At 35.8% G+C, this 21,680-nt stretch overlaps 1 protein-coding gene across 2 annotated transcripts in view; it reads left to right on the forward strand.

The window, feature by feature from the left end:
• Positions 1–21,680, forward strand: part of RDX (radixin) — a 41,579-nt gene that overhangs the window by 16,591 nt on the left and 3,308 nt on the right. For both annotated transcript variants that reach the window (XM_065627309.1, XM_065627300.1), the window contains exons 3-13: positions 1,864–1,947; positions 6,785–6,880; positions 9,108–9,382; positions 13,289–13,372; positions 13,832–13,978; positions 15,420–15,516; positions 16,160–16,323; positions 16,992–17,122; positions 19,319–19,479; positions 20,459–20,551; positions 21,389–21,631. In XM_065627309.1, coding sequence (XP_065483381.1) covers positions 1,864–1,947; positions 6,785–6,880; positions 9,108–9,382; positions 13,289–13,372; positions 13,832–13,978; positions 15,420–15,516; positions 16,160–16,323; positions 16,992–17,122; positions 19,319–19,479; positions 20,459–20,551; positions 21,389–21,631 — 1,575 coding nt within the window. The remainder of the gene's footprint in view (positions 1–1,863; positions 1,948–6,784; positions 6,881–9,107; positions 9,383–13,288; positions 13,373–13,831; positions 13,979–15,419; positions 15,517–16,159; positions 16,324–16,991; positions 17,123–19,318; positions 19,480–20,458; positions 20,552–21,388; positions 21,632–21,680) is intronic.

Consider the following 21,680-nt stretch of genomic DNA (forward strand, 5'->3'; position numbering starts at 1 on the left):
AAGTTTCTGGTGCAGCTCTGAAGTCTGCTGCAGTTAGTTGAACTTGCTGTGCTTTGCAGATCTTCCCTGATGCTTCTTGTTTTGGCAATGCTGCTGTTACATAACAGAGTGCTTTGGCATTTAATAAAGTTACATTTTAGCCTTATCCCTTGGAACTTGCTTGCTTGCAGCTGCCTTAAAGCAGGCTTCACTTTTAAAATCAAAACCTGTTTTTAAAAACTTATTGTAATTAAGTGGCAACCCCCACACTTAAACCAGTTTGACTGGCAGTGAGTTAGACCTACCATTTAAAATGAGTCCTTGTGTTAGAGAACGAGCAGGGTTTTTTCCCCTCTCAAAATGGGCAGTGAGAGAATCTACAGAAAACACCTCTTTTCCCTCCTCCTGATGCACACCCTCTAATTTATTTTTTTTTTTGCAATAAAAGTTTACTATCTCTTACTCCAAAGCCTTCAACTCTTGTTCTTTATCAGTGTTTGCACACTCACAAAAAAGTTTGCTAACCCCCTGCTATCGTCCTTGTTTGCAGGTCTATAACCTAGAGGTCCTCAGACTCCTGCTACTCTTGTCTTGTGTATCCAGCTCATGCCCAAAGGTGCTTGCCTTGACACTAGAGAAAGGAGTGAACAAGCTTAATCTGTTGCATGGAGTCTAACTTCTATCCATTTTTCGTTTTTGCACCTTAGATCTCCCTTCTGTGTTCTGTCTTGAGAAGACTTTTCCAGACTCTCACTTCTCAAAGTATCCCACCTGGTGGTGAAATTAGGAAAATGGTTAATGGAAATGGTTTGCACAAGCATAGATCAAGTACTGCAAGAACCTGTAATACAAGTCCTAATTTATTCATGTTCCCTATTTTATAGTAGAGAGAGAGAAATTAGAATATATCTGTGTGCCTTGAATTTGTTTCTGGTTTTTGCATTTATAGCAAAGTAGATTTGATGCTTAACACATTATATTCCTGTTCACTGAAGATAAATACAATGTGATACCCTGGCAGTAGGAATGGAGGAGCATTTTAACAAGAAGACAGTACAGTGCATTTAGTACTTTGTTCTGTTTAATGGAAATTCACGCTTTTGTGTGTACTAATTGTAGAGAAATTGGAACAGACTGTTGTACTTCTAAGTAAGGTAGGCATCCTTATACCTCCTGGAATATTTGACTGCTTGTTTTAGAACGAATAAAAACAGTGACTGTCAGGAGTCATCTGGAAAATGGTCCTCTATTTCAGGAGAATGAAGAAGTTCCTTAAGCAGCAGTGGTTTTTCACTCTTGTAGTAAATGAATAGAATTTATTAAGAGGGGCTAACTTCTATAGTTCTCTTTCCATTGATGAAAAATCTGCCATTAGTTTGTCCTGAGGTCTATTAGCTCTGGTCGTATATGCTTTAAGACTGCTGAACCTCTTAATTTTAGAAATTGCAGGGCAGGAGGCTGCTTGTCTTTTTATATTGCCAAGTGTAAATACCTTAGAATGATAATCTGTACGACTAGGAACTTCTGCACATATTTGGGAAGCCCACTGAAAGATAGTGCCCAGTAGCTGAATGTCACAGTGTTCTTTGAGTGTTCAGTAGTCACATTAGCTATCCCATTAAGTTGATTTTGAACTTTGTTCCCTGGTTTGACCTTCAAACTTAGTGTTAAATATTATCCTGAATATGCTTTTTTACTAAATAAAAATGAGGTTTTTTGCAGATTCAAATTTTCCATTTTCATACCTGCTATGTTCTGTGTGTATACAAGACCATTAAAATTATTGAATTTACTTGTCATATATTGTTTCTTGCAGGGTAATTGCAGTATATAGAAGCATTACACTGTTACAGTATGATTTAAATATTTCTTTATTCTCTGTAGATCAATGTCAGAGTAACCACAATGGATGCAGAGTTGGAATTTGCCATCCAGCCCAATACAACAGGCAAGCAGCTCTTTGATCAGGTAACTTTTATGTGTCTCTATGTATATATTATATGTGTACAAACACATAAAACTATTGTGTGTATTAAGGCATAGTTTGAGAAAGCGAAAGTATAGATTATGTTTTTCTTTACATTATCTAAGGTATGCTTTCAGCTAGTCTGAACTTCCTCATTACTTCTCATGAAATGTATTAAATTCAAAGACAACTTTGTGTAAACAGGTTGACAGTGAGACTTCAATTGAATCATACATATAGAACTGCTTTGAAATTAATGTTATTTTTTGTTTAGTTACATTATAGTTGCAACTGCAATGTAATTGTTAGAGTTATGTGTATGAGAAATTGATAGAGCCTTCACTATTTAATATTTTTTTCCCCAAGAATGGAAGCTGTAGGTACTTTTCCACTTCCTGAATATTAGAAAAGTAACATTGTCCTATGATCCGGTTTGAAATTTAAGTTAAAACAACAACAACAACAAAAAACACCACCGAAAAACCCCACAAACAAACAAACAAAACCATAACCAAACAGCAGCAAAACAGCCCACTTAGGTGGAATAGTGAAAATGATGGCTTTAATGTGCGTATGGATTACAAACCCATCAGAATACATATTCTCACTTCATAGTATCTCTGTTGTAGACCAGTCAAATGGACTAAATGAATGAGTTCTTAAAAAGGGTTGTTCACATTTCATGTGACGTTAGCTATTAGAATCTTGAAACAATTTTTCGACCTAGGTTGCAGAGTGTTCTAGAAAATGTTAAGAATAGAATCTTGTCAACGTGCCATTTCATTTTTCCTTGAGAAACCAATAAATATGTTCTGTTATCTAGATCCAAGATGTATGCATTTAGTTAATGCAGAAATTTTCAAAATTACTCTTCAAAACCAGTTTAACTATATCAACAATTGTCTGGTAGAACTGTTGTTTCTGTCCACTCCACTATAGATGCTTAAAGCATATAATGATGGGTATTAAAATAGAGAAACTAAAACATTGAAAGAGTTCTTTAAGAACTCCTAAACTTTTAATTGACCTTTAAGAGTCAATGAAATGTCATAGTATTAAGCTGAAAGGAGGAGAATTTTTATTGTTTTGTAACACTGAGCTTTTTCTTTTGGAGGAAAACAGTTTCATTTGCATTTTTTGTTTGAAATGACTGACTTAACACTTCTAACAACCCCCCCTTTCTGTAAGATCAATAGCAGTATATCTTCAGCCTCTACATAGGAAGATACTTCATGACTCTTACAAAGACTTCTTGAAGAAAGTGGTTGTCCTGTTTTTGTCTAACCAAGACCACCATCAAGTAGAAAGTCCGGTATTCTGTGGCATAGAAGCCTCAAGCTGTTACTTGTCTTTTGCCAACCTGTGCTATCTTCTGCCATGCAGTACTGGGTGGGGTGACATTCTGCTGTGTAACGTCTTGTGCCCAGGTAATCAGGTTCATCCAAATTGGGGCATTCACAAACAGGCAACAAAGATACAGCTCTGAACTCTTTTTCATGCTCTCTTCAACTTTGTTCCTCAGTTCACTGTGTGGCTTTTGGCATCTCACCAGCTCTTATAATCAACTTCTTGAAGTTTAAGTTGAAAAACGTTTAGGTCAAGCAAAATCAACCAGCATAGTTGTGTGTGAGGAGAGAAGCATTTTCAACCTGATCTTAAATTCATATGTAGTTCCACAGAGTAACATCAAGAGCTGAACTGTATTGCAAAACCGGCATGAAATTTCAGGCAAAAACTGTGCTGTTTCTCTATAGAAAAAGAGTTGAATAGCACTGTTATTGAGAAGATTGGTCTTCAAGGTTTGTGCAGAAATGGACATGGCAGTAGACTTGTTGGTTATTGCTTGCAGAAAATAACCTCTCCATGAATTTAGCTGTTGTCTAGTGCTCTTCTATGTTTTTTGATGAACTTGTCCTCTTGTTCTTTTTTTTTTAATCAATGGTTCTCTTAAGCTTTTAATTGCTGTTTTCTGGAGTTACTGATTTGTTTCCTATTCCATGCGTGTTTTTATCATCGTAATCTGCTAGCAAACAATAATTAAGAATTTGACATCTTTGGCTTTATCTTTTCTCTTCAATTATGAAACTCAGTATAGTTACTATCTATTGCACAAACACTTTTTAAAATTACTCTTATTTCAGAGGTGTCTTAATGTATTTATTTTTAGTCCTTCTGTCTGTCTTGTCAGTTGTCAGAATGGGCAAGAGCGTATGTGTCCTCCTTTGGTTCAACCAGTTTAGTGTCTCTAACTTTCCGAGGAGAGGAAGAACCCACACACTGGTGATGCTGCTGGGGCTTGTTTTGTTGTTTTCAATAAGGTGTTAGCAGTGAGCATCAGTACATCTGGTTTACTATAGTTGCCATTCAGAAACAATGGGAGAGTTGTCTCCTTTATTTCAAGTTACACCCCACTGCCCTTTCCAGATATCTTGGAAACCTCCCTGATGATCTTTCAGAAACTGACTCAATTAAATTCTTGCTAGGTTGTCTTTATGTGTGTGTTTGCCTGAAGCCACTTAATGAATCTTTTGAGCCAGAATCAAACTCCTAAGTTCTCATCCTGTACTTATTTTTCATATCATGCTACTGCTTATATTGTCTTGGTACAAAGTTTCAGAATTTTTTTTCTTTCTCTTGAGCCAAGAGGCAGTGATAGACCATATTCTTTCCTTATTTGTGGAGTCTGAAGTAAAACAAGCTAATGGGTAACCTGTTTTTAGTGTTGATTTGCAAACGTGTAGCTGCATTGCAGTAGACAAGTTGTCTGTATTTAAATAATGTGCAAGGTGCAACTCAGTTGAAAGGCTGTGGTTAGCAGGTGAGATCAACGTGTTTTGATGTGAGCATAAGCACCTGTTTCCCTGTGTCTTTTGGGCAGAGCTGTTGAGCATCTGGGGTTCTTACTGACTTTTTTTTGCAGCTCAGAGAACTGATCAGGTACAAAGGCTCAACTTGGACTGCTGCAAAGTAAAGAGCATTCTCGGAGTCATTTGATAAAGCCAAAAGTAGTTTGATCAGCATCATGTAGGAGGTCTGTGCCAAAAGAAGTGCAAATCTGAAATTTCTGTGTTGGGACACCAAATTTAATGTTACTCAGGACCATACTAGTAACATAAACTTGTTCTTAACATTCTTTATGTTCTAAATTAAATTATGTAGGGATTCTAGAGAAAATAACTGTGTTCACTAAAGGAATCAGATTGGATCCATGAACATTGTCCATTCTGTCCTTTGGGGCCTGAAGGTGAAAGGGTAAAGGAGAAAAAGAGGGGCACTTGAATGATTGTTAAGTAATAATGGAAGTATGCAAGGCATCAGAACTAAGTATTCACAGCTATCCTGTGACGTTTTCTAATTGTCAAAATCTTCATTTTTCAACCTGATAGTACTACTTTAAAGTGGAGGTGGACCTGTGTGTAAAATTCTGTTTGCTTCACATGCATCTGAATGGTTCTATAAACCAGCCTTCAGTAAACCAGCTTGCCAACATGGTCCAACCTAAGAACATATGTAAATACTGCCATACTGGATCATTTGGAGCCAGACTGGTTAATTGCTTATTGAATCCGCGTTTACTTTTAATGTGCAAAAAACTTATAAAATAGTTCCACAATTTCATTATACTCTGTGTAGTAAAAGAGCTTATTTTTGTTTGCTTTGAACCTACTATCTAATGACTTCTGTTGATTATCTTAATTCTTAAACTATGAGAAATAATGAATAATAATTCTGTTTTCCTTCTACATGCCATGCAAGTTTTATAGACCTATATCATATTTTTCCTTTCCTCGTTTCTCTGTCAGTAGCCTTGGTTCTCGTCTTAGCTATACAGAAAATGTTCAATATCACTGGTAATTCTTTTCAACATTTCCAGTGTTACAGCATCCTTTTTTGAGTTGATATGACCAGTCCACTGGTAGTATGAGAGATTTAAGAATACCATAGAAGTGTATAGTAATATAACAGCTTTGTTGCCTTTTCCTTTTGACAAGAACTTTGTTCATGTAATTAAAATGGTTGTCTTTTACGTACAGTATTTTGTTTTTATTAAACATCATCTATTATTGAAGTTCATCTTCCTTTTTACTGTTCATTTGCAGATCTTTGTGGAAGACTTTTTGCAGCAGATTGTGTCACATCAGTTTCATCCCTTTTTTTCAGATCACATATGAAATCCTGGTGGACTTCTCTAGTCATTACACTAAAAGTCTGTTGTGAAAAGAGTTTGGTGTTTTTCTTTCTAAGTATTATATCCATAAAAAGGCCTTCCTTCTATTCAAGGACAATTTTGTGTCTAGTAGCTTTTGGTGATGGACCTGATCAGAAATCTTACAGAAAATCCATGCGTAGTCTATCAGCTGGATCCTCCTTATCTCTTCTATCATTAACTCTTAGAAGATCTCGAAAATGTTTGTAGGAAGGTGACTCATCCTCATTACATCATACTTGTCCACAAGTATTATTGTTTATTATGGTTTCACCAGTTGTCTTCTGTTGAAGTAGACTGACTTGTCTCTAGGTCTGCCAAGGGCTTCCTAGACCTGCTTTCAAAGATCAGGGTCCTCTTTGCTCCCTTGTGTTCCTCAGGTGCTGAGTTTGATATATGCGGGAAACTGCACAATCCAGTTGGTAGTTTGGCAACATGGTGTTTGAGTTTATTTAGAACTGAGGTGAATGCTTCTTTGAACCTGATGTTTTGCTACTAATTTAATTTATTTTTGCCATTGTTCTCATAAAACTTGATTACATTTCAGTTTGAGATAGTTTCTGTAGCTTAATTGCCATTAAAAAATTCCTGTTGTAGTGATTGCTGATGATTATGGAACCTTTATTCTTTAGGTGGTGAAAACTGTTGGTCTTCGTGAAGTCTGGTTTTTTGGACTACAGTATGTGGACAGCAAAGGCTACTCAACCTGGCTGAAGCTAAACAAAAAGGTAATAAGTCCCTAACATTTAGCCAAGTGTACAGTTTGAAAAATACTTTTATAAGGCTTGCTGCTTTAATGTTGTAGGTGAGATGTAGCTGGCTTCAAATTTAGTTGAAAAGTTGTTTTTCTTTTGCTTTAAATGACAAAATGCTGTGTTAAGTTCGGTTAGTTATAAATGAATATGCGAAGCTACATCAATATCTAATTTGAAGAGGAGATACTGTTTCCTGTATTTCCAGTACCGTGGTGATGCATGCATTAGGAAAACTTGAATTCATATGATTGCGCTGTTTTCGTGTAGCAAAATATAATAGAATAAATGTTTTAAAGTTGGCGGTATATGTGTGTGTGAAGTATTCGAGCTTCAGGGATTTGCATGTATGCAGCTATAGATTTTTAAACAAGGCATCAATAATAGACTCCTAGACTTCTGTTTAGGTATCGAATAGGTAGATTGTAGGATAATTTTTGTTTTGTTTTTCCCCAAGAGCACTGAGTACCTTGTATCTCGCAACTATTTGGAACCAGGCCATTTTACTTTAAATTGTATTTATGAATTTAAATGGTTACTTAATTTTAATATTGGCTGTCAGGTTATTAATGGCACTTGTCAGAATGAGGAGATTTTTTTTTTTGATTCAGCTTAATCAAGAATATCTTTTTTAACATCGGTATTAGGGGTTAAATTGCGGGGGATTTAACAGCAGGTCCCACTCTCTGCATTTGTATTGTCTTTCCTTCTGCTCTGTGGTAAATGCAGTAAGTTGAACCTGCTAACCACCAAAGCTGTATCCTACAATTTCATATCTGCGTCTTGTTTCATAGGCAATAAACGTTGTAGTGCTATGAATGTTTTGCTAACCCTAATGGCTCACTTCTAATGGTTGGACACTACAGGATTTGGGGTGTCATTTGTGAAAAATAAATAAAACGTTGCTCTGTGAAAGTCTTTAGCAAGTGAAGTTGCTGGTGCGGTTCAGGAGTGGCAAAGGTGTGCTAATTTCTTCAAATTTGACTAAGGCTGTTATCGATCTCTTTCTTTTTTATTTTTAAACTTGTAATTTTTGTTAAATACATCATCATAAATGGCTCTAATTTGTGTCTATTTAAATATTTGTGTTAAATACAGGTAAGATTTGATAAATCACAGAATAGATGTGCAAATAAGGTTTTATTTTCCAAATTCTTTTCCAAAATTAATCAATTGTTCGTTGGTGAGGTTGAAGTGAAATACTGTGTATGTAAATCAGAAGCAGATGGACAATAATGAAACATGAGCAAAACCTTTTCAATTGACATCTGAAATGTTGAAAATAATACTTATGCTGCTTTACATATGTGATTAAATGGTTGCATTGTAGTTCTAGATTTTGATACTTTCTACAAGTCAAGCAAACAGATGCAGCATTTCATGCATACTGAAGAAGGTCTAGAGGGACTACTAGTTCACATAAAATTAAATGTATAATAAAGTGCTAGAGGAATTGAGATGTATGAGATTTGTTTTTATTATGAATGTACCTTCTAACAGTCACTATTTCATGTTAAAATTAGTGTAATTCTGAATGGTTTGCTTTAGTCATAATCAGTCTTGAAAGCTGAGCCCAAATGAAATGGAAAATTCTACATAAAAATGAGTTTTTGTTGAAATTTGAAGTGGAAAGTCACTTAAGATGATCCCATCTGATCCCTTCACAGAAATCACGATCGTAAGGCTTCCCATTTGAGAAAAATAATGTGATTATTGTCATTTTTTTTGCACAGGAACAAAGCACATGCATTTAGTTCAATAGTTCAAAGACTTTTAAAAAATCCAGCTTCACACTTTTATTGAAAATTGCTGTAGTTCTTGCTAAAGAAAATTTTTTAAACCGTGGTTTGTTACTTTCTGCAATTTTCCTTGGATATAGTATTTTGGTTTGTTTGGGGTTTTTTAAAAATATATATTACAACTTCTTCTTTTCCATATCTTTATTGTGATAAATACAGATGTACACAAGCCTACAAATAATTCCTAAACAGCCTTTGAGTAGCATTTCAAAATTGTCTGATTTATTCAAATGGATGCACTTGATTCAGTGCCATGGGATCCTTTAGTGAGTTCCACAGTGGGCTTGTCAGGAAGCACTGGTTTTCAGTTTAGAGAAGCTAAAGAATTCATTACTATTGAGTTAATTATATTTAATATACCATTTAGTGCTCTTTTTATTTTTTTCTTTATTCCTCTACCTCAGGTAACACAGCAAGATGTAAGGAAAGAAAACCCTTTGCAGTTTAAGTTCAGGGCCAAGTTTTTTCCAGAGGATGTATCTGAAGAATTAATTCAGGAAATAACTCAGAGACTTTTCTTCCTGCAAGTCAAAGAAGCGATCTTAAATGATGAAATATACTGCCCACCAGAAACTGCAGTTCTTTTGGCTTCTTATGCTGTCCAGTCCAAGTATGGAGATTACAGTAAGGAGATACATAAACTAGGCTACCTAGCCAATGACAGACTTCTCCCTCAGCGGTGAGTGAGACTACATATACTTTTGCATCATCTGCTGCAAATAAACTTGATTACAGCACATTTTTTATAACTAAAATTTTAAGTGATAATACGTATTTCATAGTAGCTTGCTTAAGAATGCATGTTTTGCTAGTAAAATTTGGAGATCCTAATTTAGACTGTAAATAACAAAGAAATGTTACAGCCATGGGTTTCTTGAGACCTATTTCCAGTTCCATCCACAGCTATTTGCACAGATTCAACTGAACAAATTTCCAAAGTACTCCAAAATCATCTAATGTTCTTGGAGTCTTGCTTCTGCTAAATTTAAACCAAAATAATATAGAAATCACTAAGATTAATTTGATTCTCCTTTTCTGCAGTTTTTGATGGTTTTGTACACTTAAATGACAATAGTTTCCTGAAAATAATAATGAACTGTATTGCAAATAAAATATACTGCAGAAAAATGCTAACCTGGACAGAAAATTTAGAAACTAAATTGTTGCCATTGCTGTTGAGTGTAAACTCCTCTGTATCAGTCACTCATCTAGGTGGCTAGAAAATTAAACACCAAGATTATACTTCTGTTTCTTCACACAACTGAAACGACGCTCCTGGCATGTTTTGGCAGCAAGTGAAGAATTGCAACAAAAATGTACAAAGTTAGACAGTTATGTTAGTATAGATCAATCCATAGTGATGTATCGTGGACAAATGTGTGCTTACTAAATACGTAGCAATGCATCTTCAAAGAAATGAGAGCCATGGAATAGTTTGAGGTTTCTTTAAAACTCATGTGCTTTTTCTCTTTGGTTTGAAAACTGAAAGTAAAAACTCACTTATTAGTGTAACTAAGCTTGAGAATTTTCTAGCAAGCGAAAAAGCATTTTGAAGGATTGCGGTGAAGTATTGCAATAAATGTTTCTGAAAATATTTCAGATTTGTAAAAGTCCTGGCTAAGAGTTTAGTTTTGGCTGTTTAGTTCCTCCGTGTGACAGTGAAGTCTATACCTTTTTCTAGAAAAATACCCATTGTTAGGAAGGCAAGGAGATACAGAACCAGTAAAACTGTCATTACTGAATATTTTAGTTCCCAAATCTTGGTTTTTGCTCAGTTATGACAACAGCTTGTGAACACTGAAGTGCTTGTGTATGACACAAATTCACATACTTATGATGCTCCTTTTTCAGCAGACAAATGTTCGAATGATTTCCCAGCATATGCTTTCAACCAGTCATGTGCCAGTCTGCACCAAGTGAGCACAGAGCTCTTGTGTTGTGTTTTTTGTGTTGTGCTTTTCTCTACCACAATTATTCCCGTTTTACCTCCTGTCACCAGGAGATTTGCTAAAAAACTAACAAGTACATAATAAAAATACTTCGGAACAATATACAATATAATGTCATAAATACTTAGTTGTTTCCCAGACTAGACTAGCTTTGCAAAATTTTACTGAAAAAGGTGAGAAAAGATTTGCAGTTCCTGTTAATCGTAGAGTCTTAATGTTCACCTGTCAAAACTACTGCGTAGTTCTTGGCTCGAAACTATGAACTAGATGGTAACAAGGCATTAAGTCCTTGCAGAGTTGTTCTGTTGCAGTAGTCCTTGCATATCCGTTGGTGGTGTTTCATCAGTAGCAAGTGGAGAGAGAATGGAGGGGACTGTATGATGAGATGGCCATCACCAAAGACATCGCCAGCTTTGAAAATATCATAGAAACACAGAACCATTTGAGGTTGGAAGGGGAGCCTTGAAGATCGTCTGGTCAGTCCCCCTACTCAGGATCACCTGGAGAGGTGGTCAATGCCCCGTGCTCGTCAGTGTTTAAGAGGCATTTGGACAGTGCCCTTAATAACATGGTTTATCTTTTGGACAGCCCTGAAGTAGTCAGGCAGTTGGACTAGATGATTGTTGTAGGTCCCTTCAAACGAAATAGTTTATTCTAGTCTAATTGCAACAGGTTGCTCAAGCCCTTTTCCAGATGGGTTTTGAATAAGTGCAAGAATAGACATTCCGCATCCTGTCTGGGCAGCCTGTTCTAGTGTTTGATCACCATTGCAGTAAAGAAATAAAATTAAAAATTGTGTTCAAGTGTATTGTGCTTATTGCCTCATGTCTTTCAATTCAAATTCAATTTAAAAAAGAGGAAAGTGCAAAGAATTTCTGTAGAAGTAGAAATTTAACTTAATTTGGAAAGCCTAAGAAAGCACAAGTCACCTTGAGGGGAACTGAGCTCTGGCACAGGTTGGCTGGAGAGCTTGTGGAGTCTCTGTCCTTAGGGGTATTCAAGAGCTGTCTAGACGTGGTCCTGGGCACCTGGCTGCAGGTGGCCCTGCTTGAGCAGGGCTATGGGTGAGGTGACCTCCAGAGCTCCCTTCCAACATCAACATTCTGTGATTTTTGTGAAGAGCAGCTTGGGAGCAGGGCTTTTATTTTCAGATGGGCACTTGTGTGCCATGATCCTAGGATCGTGTATTTTGCAATATCCAGTTTTGTCTTTTATTTTTTTGATTTTTAGCTCTATGTTATACGGCTATTAAAGCTTTTGAACATGTTGTGAATATTTGCTGGAGGAAGTAGAAGAAATAATAGTGGGAAGCAGCTCACAATGTAAATATCACAATGTAAAAATCAGGCCTGGTTTAATTATGGAACTTCTTTATTAAATTAAAAATGTCCTAGAAGATTTGGAATTACTTTCTATGTAATAGAAACATGAAATGATTGCCAGGATGCTTCTAGATTATTACAGCCAAAGCAGGCTGTTCTACTTTGTGTGTTCTGCAACAGGCTTCTGTAAATGTTATATTTAGGGCTTATACTTATATTCAAGGCTAAAGATGAGAAAACAAAAAAAAATTATCTCCTGTCATTGCATGTTTCTTGTATCATTTAGCTGTGAACATATCAGCTTTGTGCAGGTGCAAAAACTAAAATTTCAGCGTCAGTTTTCAGGAGGAAAGCCTGCTGTTAGGAATGCACAGCAAGCACATAAAAAATGTGATATGACTCCCACTGAAAAGTGCACTTCACTAGATATGGGGCAGAGTAGCAGAGCGAGTGACAGGAAAATCCTATAACAGAATAAACATTCATTAGTATCTTCTGCATCACTCAGTCTATTCTTAATTGTACTTTGCTAAAAATGCAGAGAAAAGTAGTAAATCCTTACTTTCCCAGGTAAAGAGAAAGGAAGGAAAACAACTGGTTTGACTTGTTTTGTATGATTATTTTGCAATCTATTTTTTTTAATTGTTCTTTAAAATATTTCTCTAGGAATGGTTGAAATGCTAGGTGCATGGAATAAAAGCATAATAAAGTTACCAAATGCATTTGATTTCTTACTGCAGTACTATATTCGAAGTTCTGTTAGGTCAAAACATAATTCCACCATTGCAACCAGCTGTACATAAACCTCAAATAATTTTCTGAAACTGCTTCACTACTGATTTTATTTATAAAAAACCAAAACAAAACCCCAACAAACTAGTGTGCTAACTTGTCATCACGTGTTACTTTTTCCATCAAACGACAGCAGAATGAAAGCTTGAGTGTATCTATGCATACCTAGAGATTATCGTGCAGCATCGTCATATGAGGATTTTATAGGTGTGCATTTTCATGTGTTCCAAACGTTACATTTTATAACTTTACTGGAAGTTAAGATACGCCATGGTGTGACTTTTATATTACAAAGAGCATAGAATAACATGAAAAAGAAGTGACTTCATGCTATTTTAAAAGTGTATTTGTTGAAATGCAAAACTTCTGTGTCTGAGTTAACAAGATGAGCAGTGTTACAAAGTCATGTTTGTTTATTTGATTAAAGCATATGTTTTACTGTATAACTGAACTTATTTTTATAACGGTAAGATATTAAATGGGTTGTCAGTGTCATATAATGGCAACAACTTCTATTCACAGTGTGTTAGAACAGCACAAACTGACAAAAGAACAGTGGGAAGAAAGAATACAGAATTGGCATGAAGAGCACAGGGGAATGTTAAGGTACTTTTAAAATGTTCTAAGACCTCTAAGGTTTTTATTATTATGTATTTTGGGAGACGTTATATTTGTTTGGAAACTACTTTATTTTATTCTCACCAGGGTAGGCAGTTATCAAAAACTTCCATAAAAGTTTTGCTGAGGGTTGAGTTTCCAGTTAGTTTATTAGCTTGCCTACATGGTTTCTGTAAGGTTGTCAACTGCCTTTGTCCACAGTTGCCTGCCTTTAAAATATACTTATTATTCCTTAGCTCATGGGGTGAGAAGACAAAGAGTGGTGACTGAACTATACTTTGGTATTAGGGTGTTGAGCTCTACAAGTATCTGAATACACATCAGTTTCAAAGAAGAGAGAGTTAATTCCTAACTAAATTTTACACTAATTAGTTATTCTGAAGTTCTCTTACAATGTACTTTTGGTTTGTCTACACTATGCCTTTTTTTTTTTTTTTCTTTCATCAGGGAAGATTCTATGATGGAATACCTTAAGATAGCACAAGACTTGGAAATGTATGGAGTCAACTATTTTGAAATAAAGAATAAAAAAGGAACTGAATTGTGGCTGGGAGTTGATGCTTTGGGTTTGAATATTTATGAGCATGATGATAAGTAAGTGGCTGATACTCATTTTGCAATTCTGTCCTAGGAGATCATATCTGAGATTATATGAAAACTACGTTATTGTGTGTTCAATAGCATGTAGCAAAACGGTTGTCAAAGACCTGCTAATCTATGCAAAAGGTAGAAAAAGAGAGAGAAACATTAACCAACAGAATATTTGAATTGTAAGGATTAAATAGGGATGCAAAACAAGGGAAAGGAAGAGCAGTTCTGCGTAAATTTAAATTTACCTTGCTTTATATGGAAGTGTGATAGCTAGACCATCTTTTTATGGTTTCTTTGTGTACTTTTCACTCCCTCAAGACTTTCTCTTCAGTCAGGATGATAAGGACACTGAGAAGCTGAGCAACATTTAATGAGAAACATTTTGTCAGAGCAGTGAGCAGGATTAGAGCTGTTATAGCATGAAAAACTTCGGTATCTAAAATTGAAACCTTTTAGATACCAAAGAAAATAGATTAATCTTTTGTCCTGATAGAGATCAAAGATTCTGTCCTACTTTAAGAGGGATAAAGCTGAAATGTACATAATTTGAAAAATCTGGAAACTGAAGAACAGACTTATTCTCGTTTTTTTCCAAACACTTGTTAGTAGTATGTGATGTGAAAAGTCCTTTCACAGTGACTTGAAGTTAAATATGATGTGTCAAATACCAGGTAACAGCTGTTAACTGAACTGAAATGTTCTTCAATGAATGTACTCTGTAACCAAATTCTGTAAGCCTTAATTGCCATTAGATGGCAATATAACTCCTGAAAGAAGGAAATACTCAGAAAATGTTCAGATCAGGTTGAACGATCAATCAATTTTTGGTATTCTTTAACTCCCATAGTTAGCAATCAAATACTTAAGCATGTTCTAATGGTTGTAATTAAGATAATACAAATCGAAAAAACTTCCTGTGCTCATGGAGAAAAATATTTACAGTTATGCAGTTGGTGTATAACATTGTAATGGTTTCTGAACTGAGTTTATTTTACTTAAGATACAAGGGAAATGAACTTTGGAAATGTAAGAACACAGATCTTGCATCTGAGTTAAACTGAGGTACAACATTGCTGAAGGCTAATTTAATTTCTGTCTCTGAAATGTCAGCTTTTTGTCAAGTTTAGATAATTATTCTTTTCCCTGAAAATAAAATTATTGACAGTTTATAAAGAACCAGTACATGATTGTGATGTTTAGTGTCTATTTAGTGATAGTAGAATAAGTCATAAACTGAAATTTCTGAATTCCTTCTGTTACGGTGCCATTTAAGTTATTCATTTGATGGAATAATGTATTAAAAATTGTGTACCAAAATATGCCTCAGCTGTTGTTACATTTTATAAATGTAACTGTGTTACACCTAGTGAAAATGGTGTGAAGACTCAGTGGGCATAAAATGTACATATTTGCTGCTTCTAATGAGAACTTTTTATCTTTGAAGGCTGACACCCAAGATTGGTTTTCCTTGGAGTGAAATAAGAAACATCTCTTTTAACGACAAAAAATTTGTCATAAAGCCAATTGACAAAAAGGCCCCTGTAAGTAGTGTGTAGAATGGTTTGCCTTTGTACATGGAGAGATTTAAGGGGACTGCAGGGACTTGGCTCTGGCATGATGGCATGAGTAAATATTTTGTGACATTTATTATTCTTATTGGTAGAATAGTTGGTAATCAAAAGGAAATTTTGAAGTATGGTGTATTTGTTTTCCTTCTTTTCAATCTGGTTGTTACTTCTAATATATATTTTTTTTTAATTTAAGTCAACTAATATTTTGTGATGTGTTGAAAAGCCGCAGTGTAAGAGGCTAAATTCTCTGCCCTCCCCCCCAGCTCTGTTCTTTTTTTTCTGTTAATTACAGCAACTTATTTAACGAGATTTTCTAAGTCAAAACTCTTCAGAAATAGAGTAGAGAATAGTCTCACTTTTTTAGAAGTTTAAATAAATATTTTTGTGTAAACTGGCTAACCTGTACATGGGGGAATCTGGTGTAATTACGAATTATCTTTCAAGTTCCTGACAGTAACTAGATTATTATAGATTATGGTGTTGGATTGCTCAGAGGATGAAGGTGAAAATACTTGTAAGTTTACTGCATGCTTGCATTTGTTAAATTTAATGCTTCGAGTCTTGTCACAATTGTATTTTTAGATTAATGGATATCCTGCAATTATTTTTCTAGGATTTTGTTTTTTATGCACCCCGCCTGAGAATTAACAAGCGAATTTTGGCACTGTGTATGGGAAATCATGAATTGTACATGAGGAGGAGGAAACCTGATACAATTGAAGTGCAACAGATGAAGGCCCAGGCTAGAGAGGAGAAACATCAGAAACAATTGGAAAGGTAATTAACAAACTACTGTGAAACAAAAAAAAAATTCTTTTACCCTTTTAAGAAAACGGAGTCATAGAATATCAGACATGTTAGGCTTCTAGAAAAGGGAGCTGCTTTTCTTTCTGTAGTATGTAAGCAGGTTTGTGGATTGTCGTGGCTCACCTGACTTAATAGACAGCTGTATCTTTTTTTGAGCTTTCAGCATAGTAATAATAGCGGTACTATTGCCCCTATTATATTTTTGTGAAACAGTTTTAACTCTCTGTTGCTTGATTCCTAGGGACTTTTATACTCTACAGGTGAACCTTTAAAGCAAGTTCAGTGAAGAATGTCATGACCTGCCTTTTGTATATTTAAAAAATACTATGTATTTAAATAATACTGTTGCTGTTTCTAGCCCAAATGAAACATCAGCCATGTCTAAAATGCGGTATAATTGTGGATTTACCTGGTTGAACCATGACCAATATTGCTAGTAATGGTTGTTCATAAATTGTTTTTCTGTACAGTATTTTGAAATAGAAACTTGGTTCTTCTTGCATTGTAAGCTGAATTTGAAATATTTAAAATTACGTGCTTCTCTGCTATCTGAGTAAACTGAAAAATAGGCTACTGGCATCCTTAGAGTAGAATTTAATTTGTTTGAGGTTTTAAAAAAACCCTATTATTATTTTCAGGGCGCAATTGGAAAATGAGAAGAAGAAAAGGGAGATAGCAGAAAAGGAAAAGGAAAGAATAGAGCGTGAAAAGGAAGAATTAATGGAACGCTTAAGACAAATCGAGGAACAAACAATGAAGGCTCAGAAGGGTGAGCTCTTACTGGTCCTGGATTTCTTATATCTGATGATGTGTAGTTCAGTTCCACAGTTCTCTCTGTGTTTGTGTGTGGTTTGGGTTTTTTGTTGTTTGGAGTTTTAAAATTATTTTATTAACAACAATAATTTTGTGGTGTTTAATTTAAAAAGATGTATTATTTTCAATGTTAAGAGTTAAAAGATGGGGGGTGTGTGTATGCGTACATATCTATACTTGCAATATAGCCTCATCTAGGTGTTCCTGCTCCGGCAGGGGGATTGGACTAGATGATCCTTTGAGGTGTCTTCCAATCCCTGACATTCTGTGATTCTGTGAATATAAACCCAATTTCTAGTATAGGAAAAGTTTCCATTTTCTTTAATAAAAAGGAAATTAATACGCACACAGTTCAACTAAGAATTATGAAATGCTCGAAGTGCTGAAAATCTGGAGCTGGAGGGAACAGGGAGCTTAGAGAGGAAGATTCAAAGTACTTCTCTAGGATTTTATTGAATTCAGCTTTTCATTTGGAAATTCATTGTTCTTCATTCTCCTATTCCCTTGTAAGATTTGAGAATTTTAAAATTAAAATCTTGTCAGATTTCAGTGAATAAATGTAGTTTCACTAATTGCAGTTGTGTTGAACCATCCTGTAGAGCTCCTGACTCCCAGTCCTTGCTTCCGTGTTCTTTTTTTGCTTCAGGTTTGGTTCGCATTCATAAAAGTTCTGTTCGTCTCTTTTGTTCGTAACTGTTGGCTGACATGATAGAGAGAATCGCTGACTAAATCTATGAAAATAAATTGCATGTGTCTGACACTATTCTCTAGCCCTACCCCCGTATTTTTCAGTCTTTCAATGCAGAACAGGTTGGACACATCCAGACAAGTGGCATGTGATCTGTGCCTTGGATTTGTTTAAGGGAGAGCTATTTAGCTCAGGACAAAAAAGCGTCATAGTGATTCTGGAGGTTTAATAAGTACCTTTTCTTGTCGCTTTTGTAAGCAATATAGTCTAGTTTCTGATACAATACATAACCTTCATGTGTTGCTGGTCTTTTTAGCCTTCTATTCACATATGGAAAAGTGTTTGTATCAGTAGTGTCTGTGTTCTGTAGTTGACTTGGTAGTTAAGTGTTCTCCATCTTCATGGGAAGATTTTGTTTGAGTAGCGTGTTTAAATATTTATACATTTTATTTCATTTTCTAAGTACTGCTTTTGTACTACTCCACATACTGTTCGTTAGTAGACCTGGGAAACCAACTGAAGAATATTAATTACGTGAGACCTACTTAAAACTTCAAGTGCAAAGATTAAGTGTGTGTTGGCGTACCTGGGGAGATGCTTTTTTTTGATATTAAAGCATATGGTAAAGGGCAAATGGATTGTTCCATAGCTGAGCAATTGTTTAGGTTTCCTGGTGAAGGAATCTATGGCAGCTATGCCTAAACAAAAACAGTGGAAAATGAATCATCAGAAGCAGCAAGGACCTTCAGAAATACTTTTTAAATAGTCGCTCCATTTCGCACTTCAGAGGAATGTATTTTTGCCTGTGCAAATCTTACCTTGTAGTACTGATTATTATTTCTTCCTGTTTCGTTCATGAGTTTTGCCCTTTAGATTGCAATGTTTTGCTAACCATGCAGCTAGACAGCTATTATCCCTCCCTTGATTTAAGATTTTCCTTTTTGCGCCTTTTTGGCCCTGTTCTAAGGATAATTTTTCTGACCCTTCCAATGGGTCATAGCTCACTTTGGTGGAGACACACGCCTAAATTGTCTGTTGCAATGAAGCAATCTTTGTTAAGGAATCTTTGTCAGGCATCTCAATAGAGTAGAAGACTTTTTGGCTCTTTTTTACTGTAAGACAGTATGATTTAATTTATATAAAATCTCAGTTGTAAAAGTGAGGGTGTATGGGCATGTATTTGGGTTGCTTAGTTTTATCAGTGAGGTGATAATTTTCTGAAACACTGGGCTGTGAGAACAGTCAGATGAAGTATTTCCAAATTACGGCTTAAAGGGGGTGGGGGGAAAAAAACAAACTAGCTTCAGGTAACACTCAACAGTTCTCTGTGGCTTGAGGCAGCCTTGTAAATCTTTGTCAACTTTCTGGGTTACTTTATTTTGAGCATGTTATAGCTGTTATCTGTGTTACAGATGAGGAAGAGTTAAGTGGTGATGTCTGGTCTGCAAACTTTTCTTTCGGCAGAGCTAGAGGAACAGACTAGAAGAGCTCTAGAACTGGATCAGGAACGAAAACGTGCTAAAGAGGAAGCAGAGCGCCTGGAAAGAGAGCGTCGAGCAGCTGAAGAAGCTAAAGCTGCTCTAGCCAAGCAGGCTGCTGATCAAATGAAGAACCAGGAGCAGCTAGTAAGAAGCTTTAACCCTATTTTGAAACAAATTGAAAAAATAGTTGAAAATTTAGCCTTTATTCTTGGTTATATCTATTTTGTCAAATGGACAAGTATGTTGAAACACAGATAAAAGTATGGGAAATACCACTACAGATTGCTGTGGGAACATGGAATGTTTTTAGAAAGCTACATTAGATTTACTACTACTTGCAAGAAAAAAATAAAACTCTGGGGCTGTAGGAAATTAAATGATGAAGTAGTCATTTCAGACTGACAACACCCACTACATTCTGATAATGTCAGGCTTATCCAGCTGAGAACAAGAGTACCTTCCTTCTGCAGTTCACTGGGAAGCCTGTTCTCTGAAGCAGGTCCATTCTGAAGCTTGATGGTGGTGGCGGGGAGCTGGTGACACTGTGGGATTGTTTTTATTTGGGGTTTTTTGTTGCGGTTTTTTCTCCCCTCACCATCATTTCCAGCATTTACATTATCTTCTCACATTCTGTGCTTGTCTACTTCTAATTCAAGATTTGCACATAATAACTGAGAAAGGCACGAAAATAGTAGAAGGAATGATTTCTCAACTATAAAGCAGCTTTTGATCTTCTGTAAACTTAGCACACAATTCTGAAGGCAAGATTTAGCTTAACAGTACTGAGATTATGATCCAGAATCAAAATCTTAACTGGTGAAACCATTAAAGTAGTATTAAACTGAAACAGCCCCAAATGCTAATTTCTAACTACAGCTTGCTCTTTCCCAGCAAGCTTTGCAAATGCGGGAGATAAATATTGTTTTTCTGGACTTATTTCCATCAGGCAAGAGTACAGATTCATTCCCTCTGTCATCTATGCTTAAAATTTCTATATTTAGCAGAGAAGTCATGGATGAACTCTTTTCAAGTCAGGTCACAGCAAAGGCTCTGCTTTCTTGCACTGCAGAGCCAAAATGATACCAAATTAAAGCTTCTACTTCATTTTGTTCGTTTGTTTCAGGCAGCAGAACTTGCTGAATTCACTGCCAAGATTGCACTTCTAGAGGAGGCCAAGAAAAAGAAAGAAGAGGAAGCCTCAGAATGGCAGCACAAAGTAATGAGCTCATGCTGTGTGAAGTCTGAACTTCAAAGAAACTAAGGGAGATGAGTGTGGAAATCCCACTGGAAGTCCGTGGGATTGAATCTCTCTCCTTAGGCTTCAGGAAAGCCTCTCTTAAAGTTTTTTGTTCTCCAGCCTCCTGAAGCCAGCCTATACTTCTATTTAACTTAATATTTCTTAATATTAAATAGTCATGAAGGGAGGGAAGTTCTCAGTGCAAAGGTATGGTGAAAGATTTGAAATGGCTTCTTTACAGATGGTGATAAAATAGATTGGAGCTTCGTGTTGGATAAGAAAACACCTCATGAAGGAGATGTATAAAATCATGAGTGGTGGTGAAAAGATGAACCAGAACAATAACGAAGGCGCATCAAATGCAACTGGACAATAGTTTAAAGCAAAGTAGTATTTCATTATAAAATCTGCAATTAGGTATGGGACGTGAATACTAGTTGTGTGTACAGGTTCAAAAAGTAATTCAACAAATTATTTTAAGTTCTGGTTGAATATGAAACTGTGGAAGACATCACCTTTAATTTAGTAAGTACCTGAGCCTCAAATTTCAGGTGGCTTAGGAAAGCTGGAAAGCAATCAGTATCTGTTCTCTCATTCTTGTCTGCTGCTGGAAATAGCTGGACTCCAGTACAGCTGGTTTGGAGTCATATCTTTTTTTACCCTTTTTTCCTATTTGACAGTTTTTGGTGCATAAGCTAGTCATGTCATTTATAAAGGACAGTTTCCACATGTCTGAAAACACTTCAAATTTTTTAAATTTTTCTAACTATTCATAAATCATTTTAAAAGATGCTAAGTAGTGTTTACTATATTTAGGCTTTTGCAGCCCAAGAGGACTTGGAAAAGACCAAAGAAGAACTGAAATCTGTGATGTCTGCTCCTCCTCCACCTCCTCCCCCACCAGTTATTCCTCCAACAGAGAATGAACACGATGAACATGATGAGAACAATGCTGAAGCCAGTGCAGAACTGTCTTCTGATGGTGTCATGAATCACAGGAGTGAAGAAGAGCGGGTAACAGAAACACAGAAAAATGAACGTGTTAAGAAACAGCTCCAGGTAATGAAGATTCTTAGCTGTATCAACATAAGTCAGGCTTTGGGTTTTC

This window comes from Caloenas nicobarica, chromosome 1, assembly GCF_036013445.1.
Source record: "Caloenas nicobarica isolate bCalNic1 chromosome 1, bCalNic1.hap1, whole genome shotgun sequence".
Lineage (NCBI taxonomy): Eukaryota > Metazoa > Chordata > Aves > Columbiformes > Columbidae > Caloenas > Caloenas nicobarica.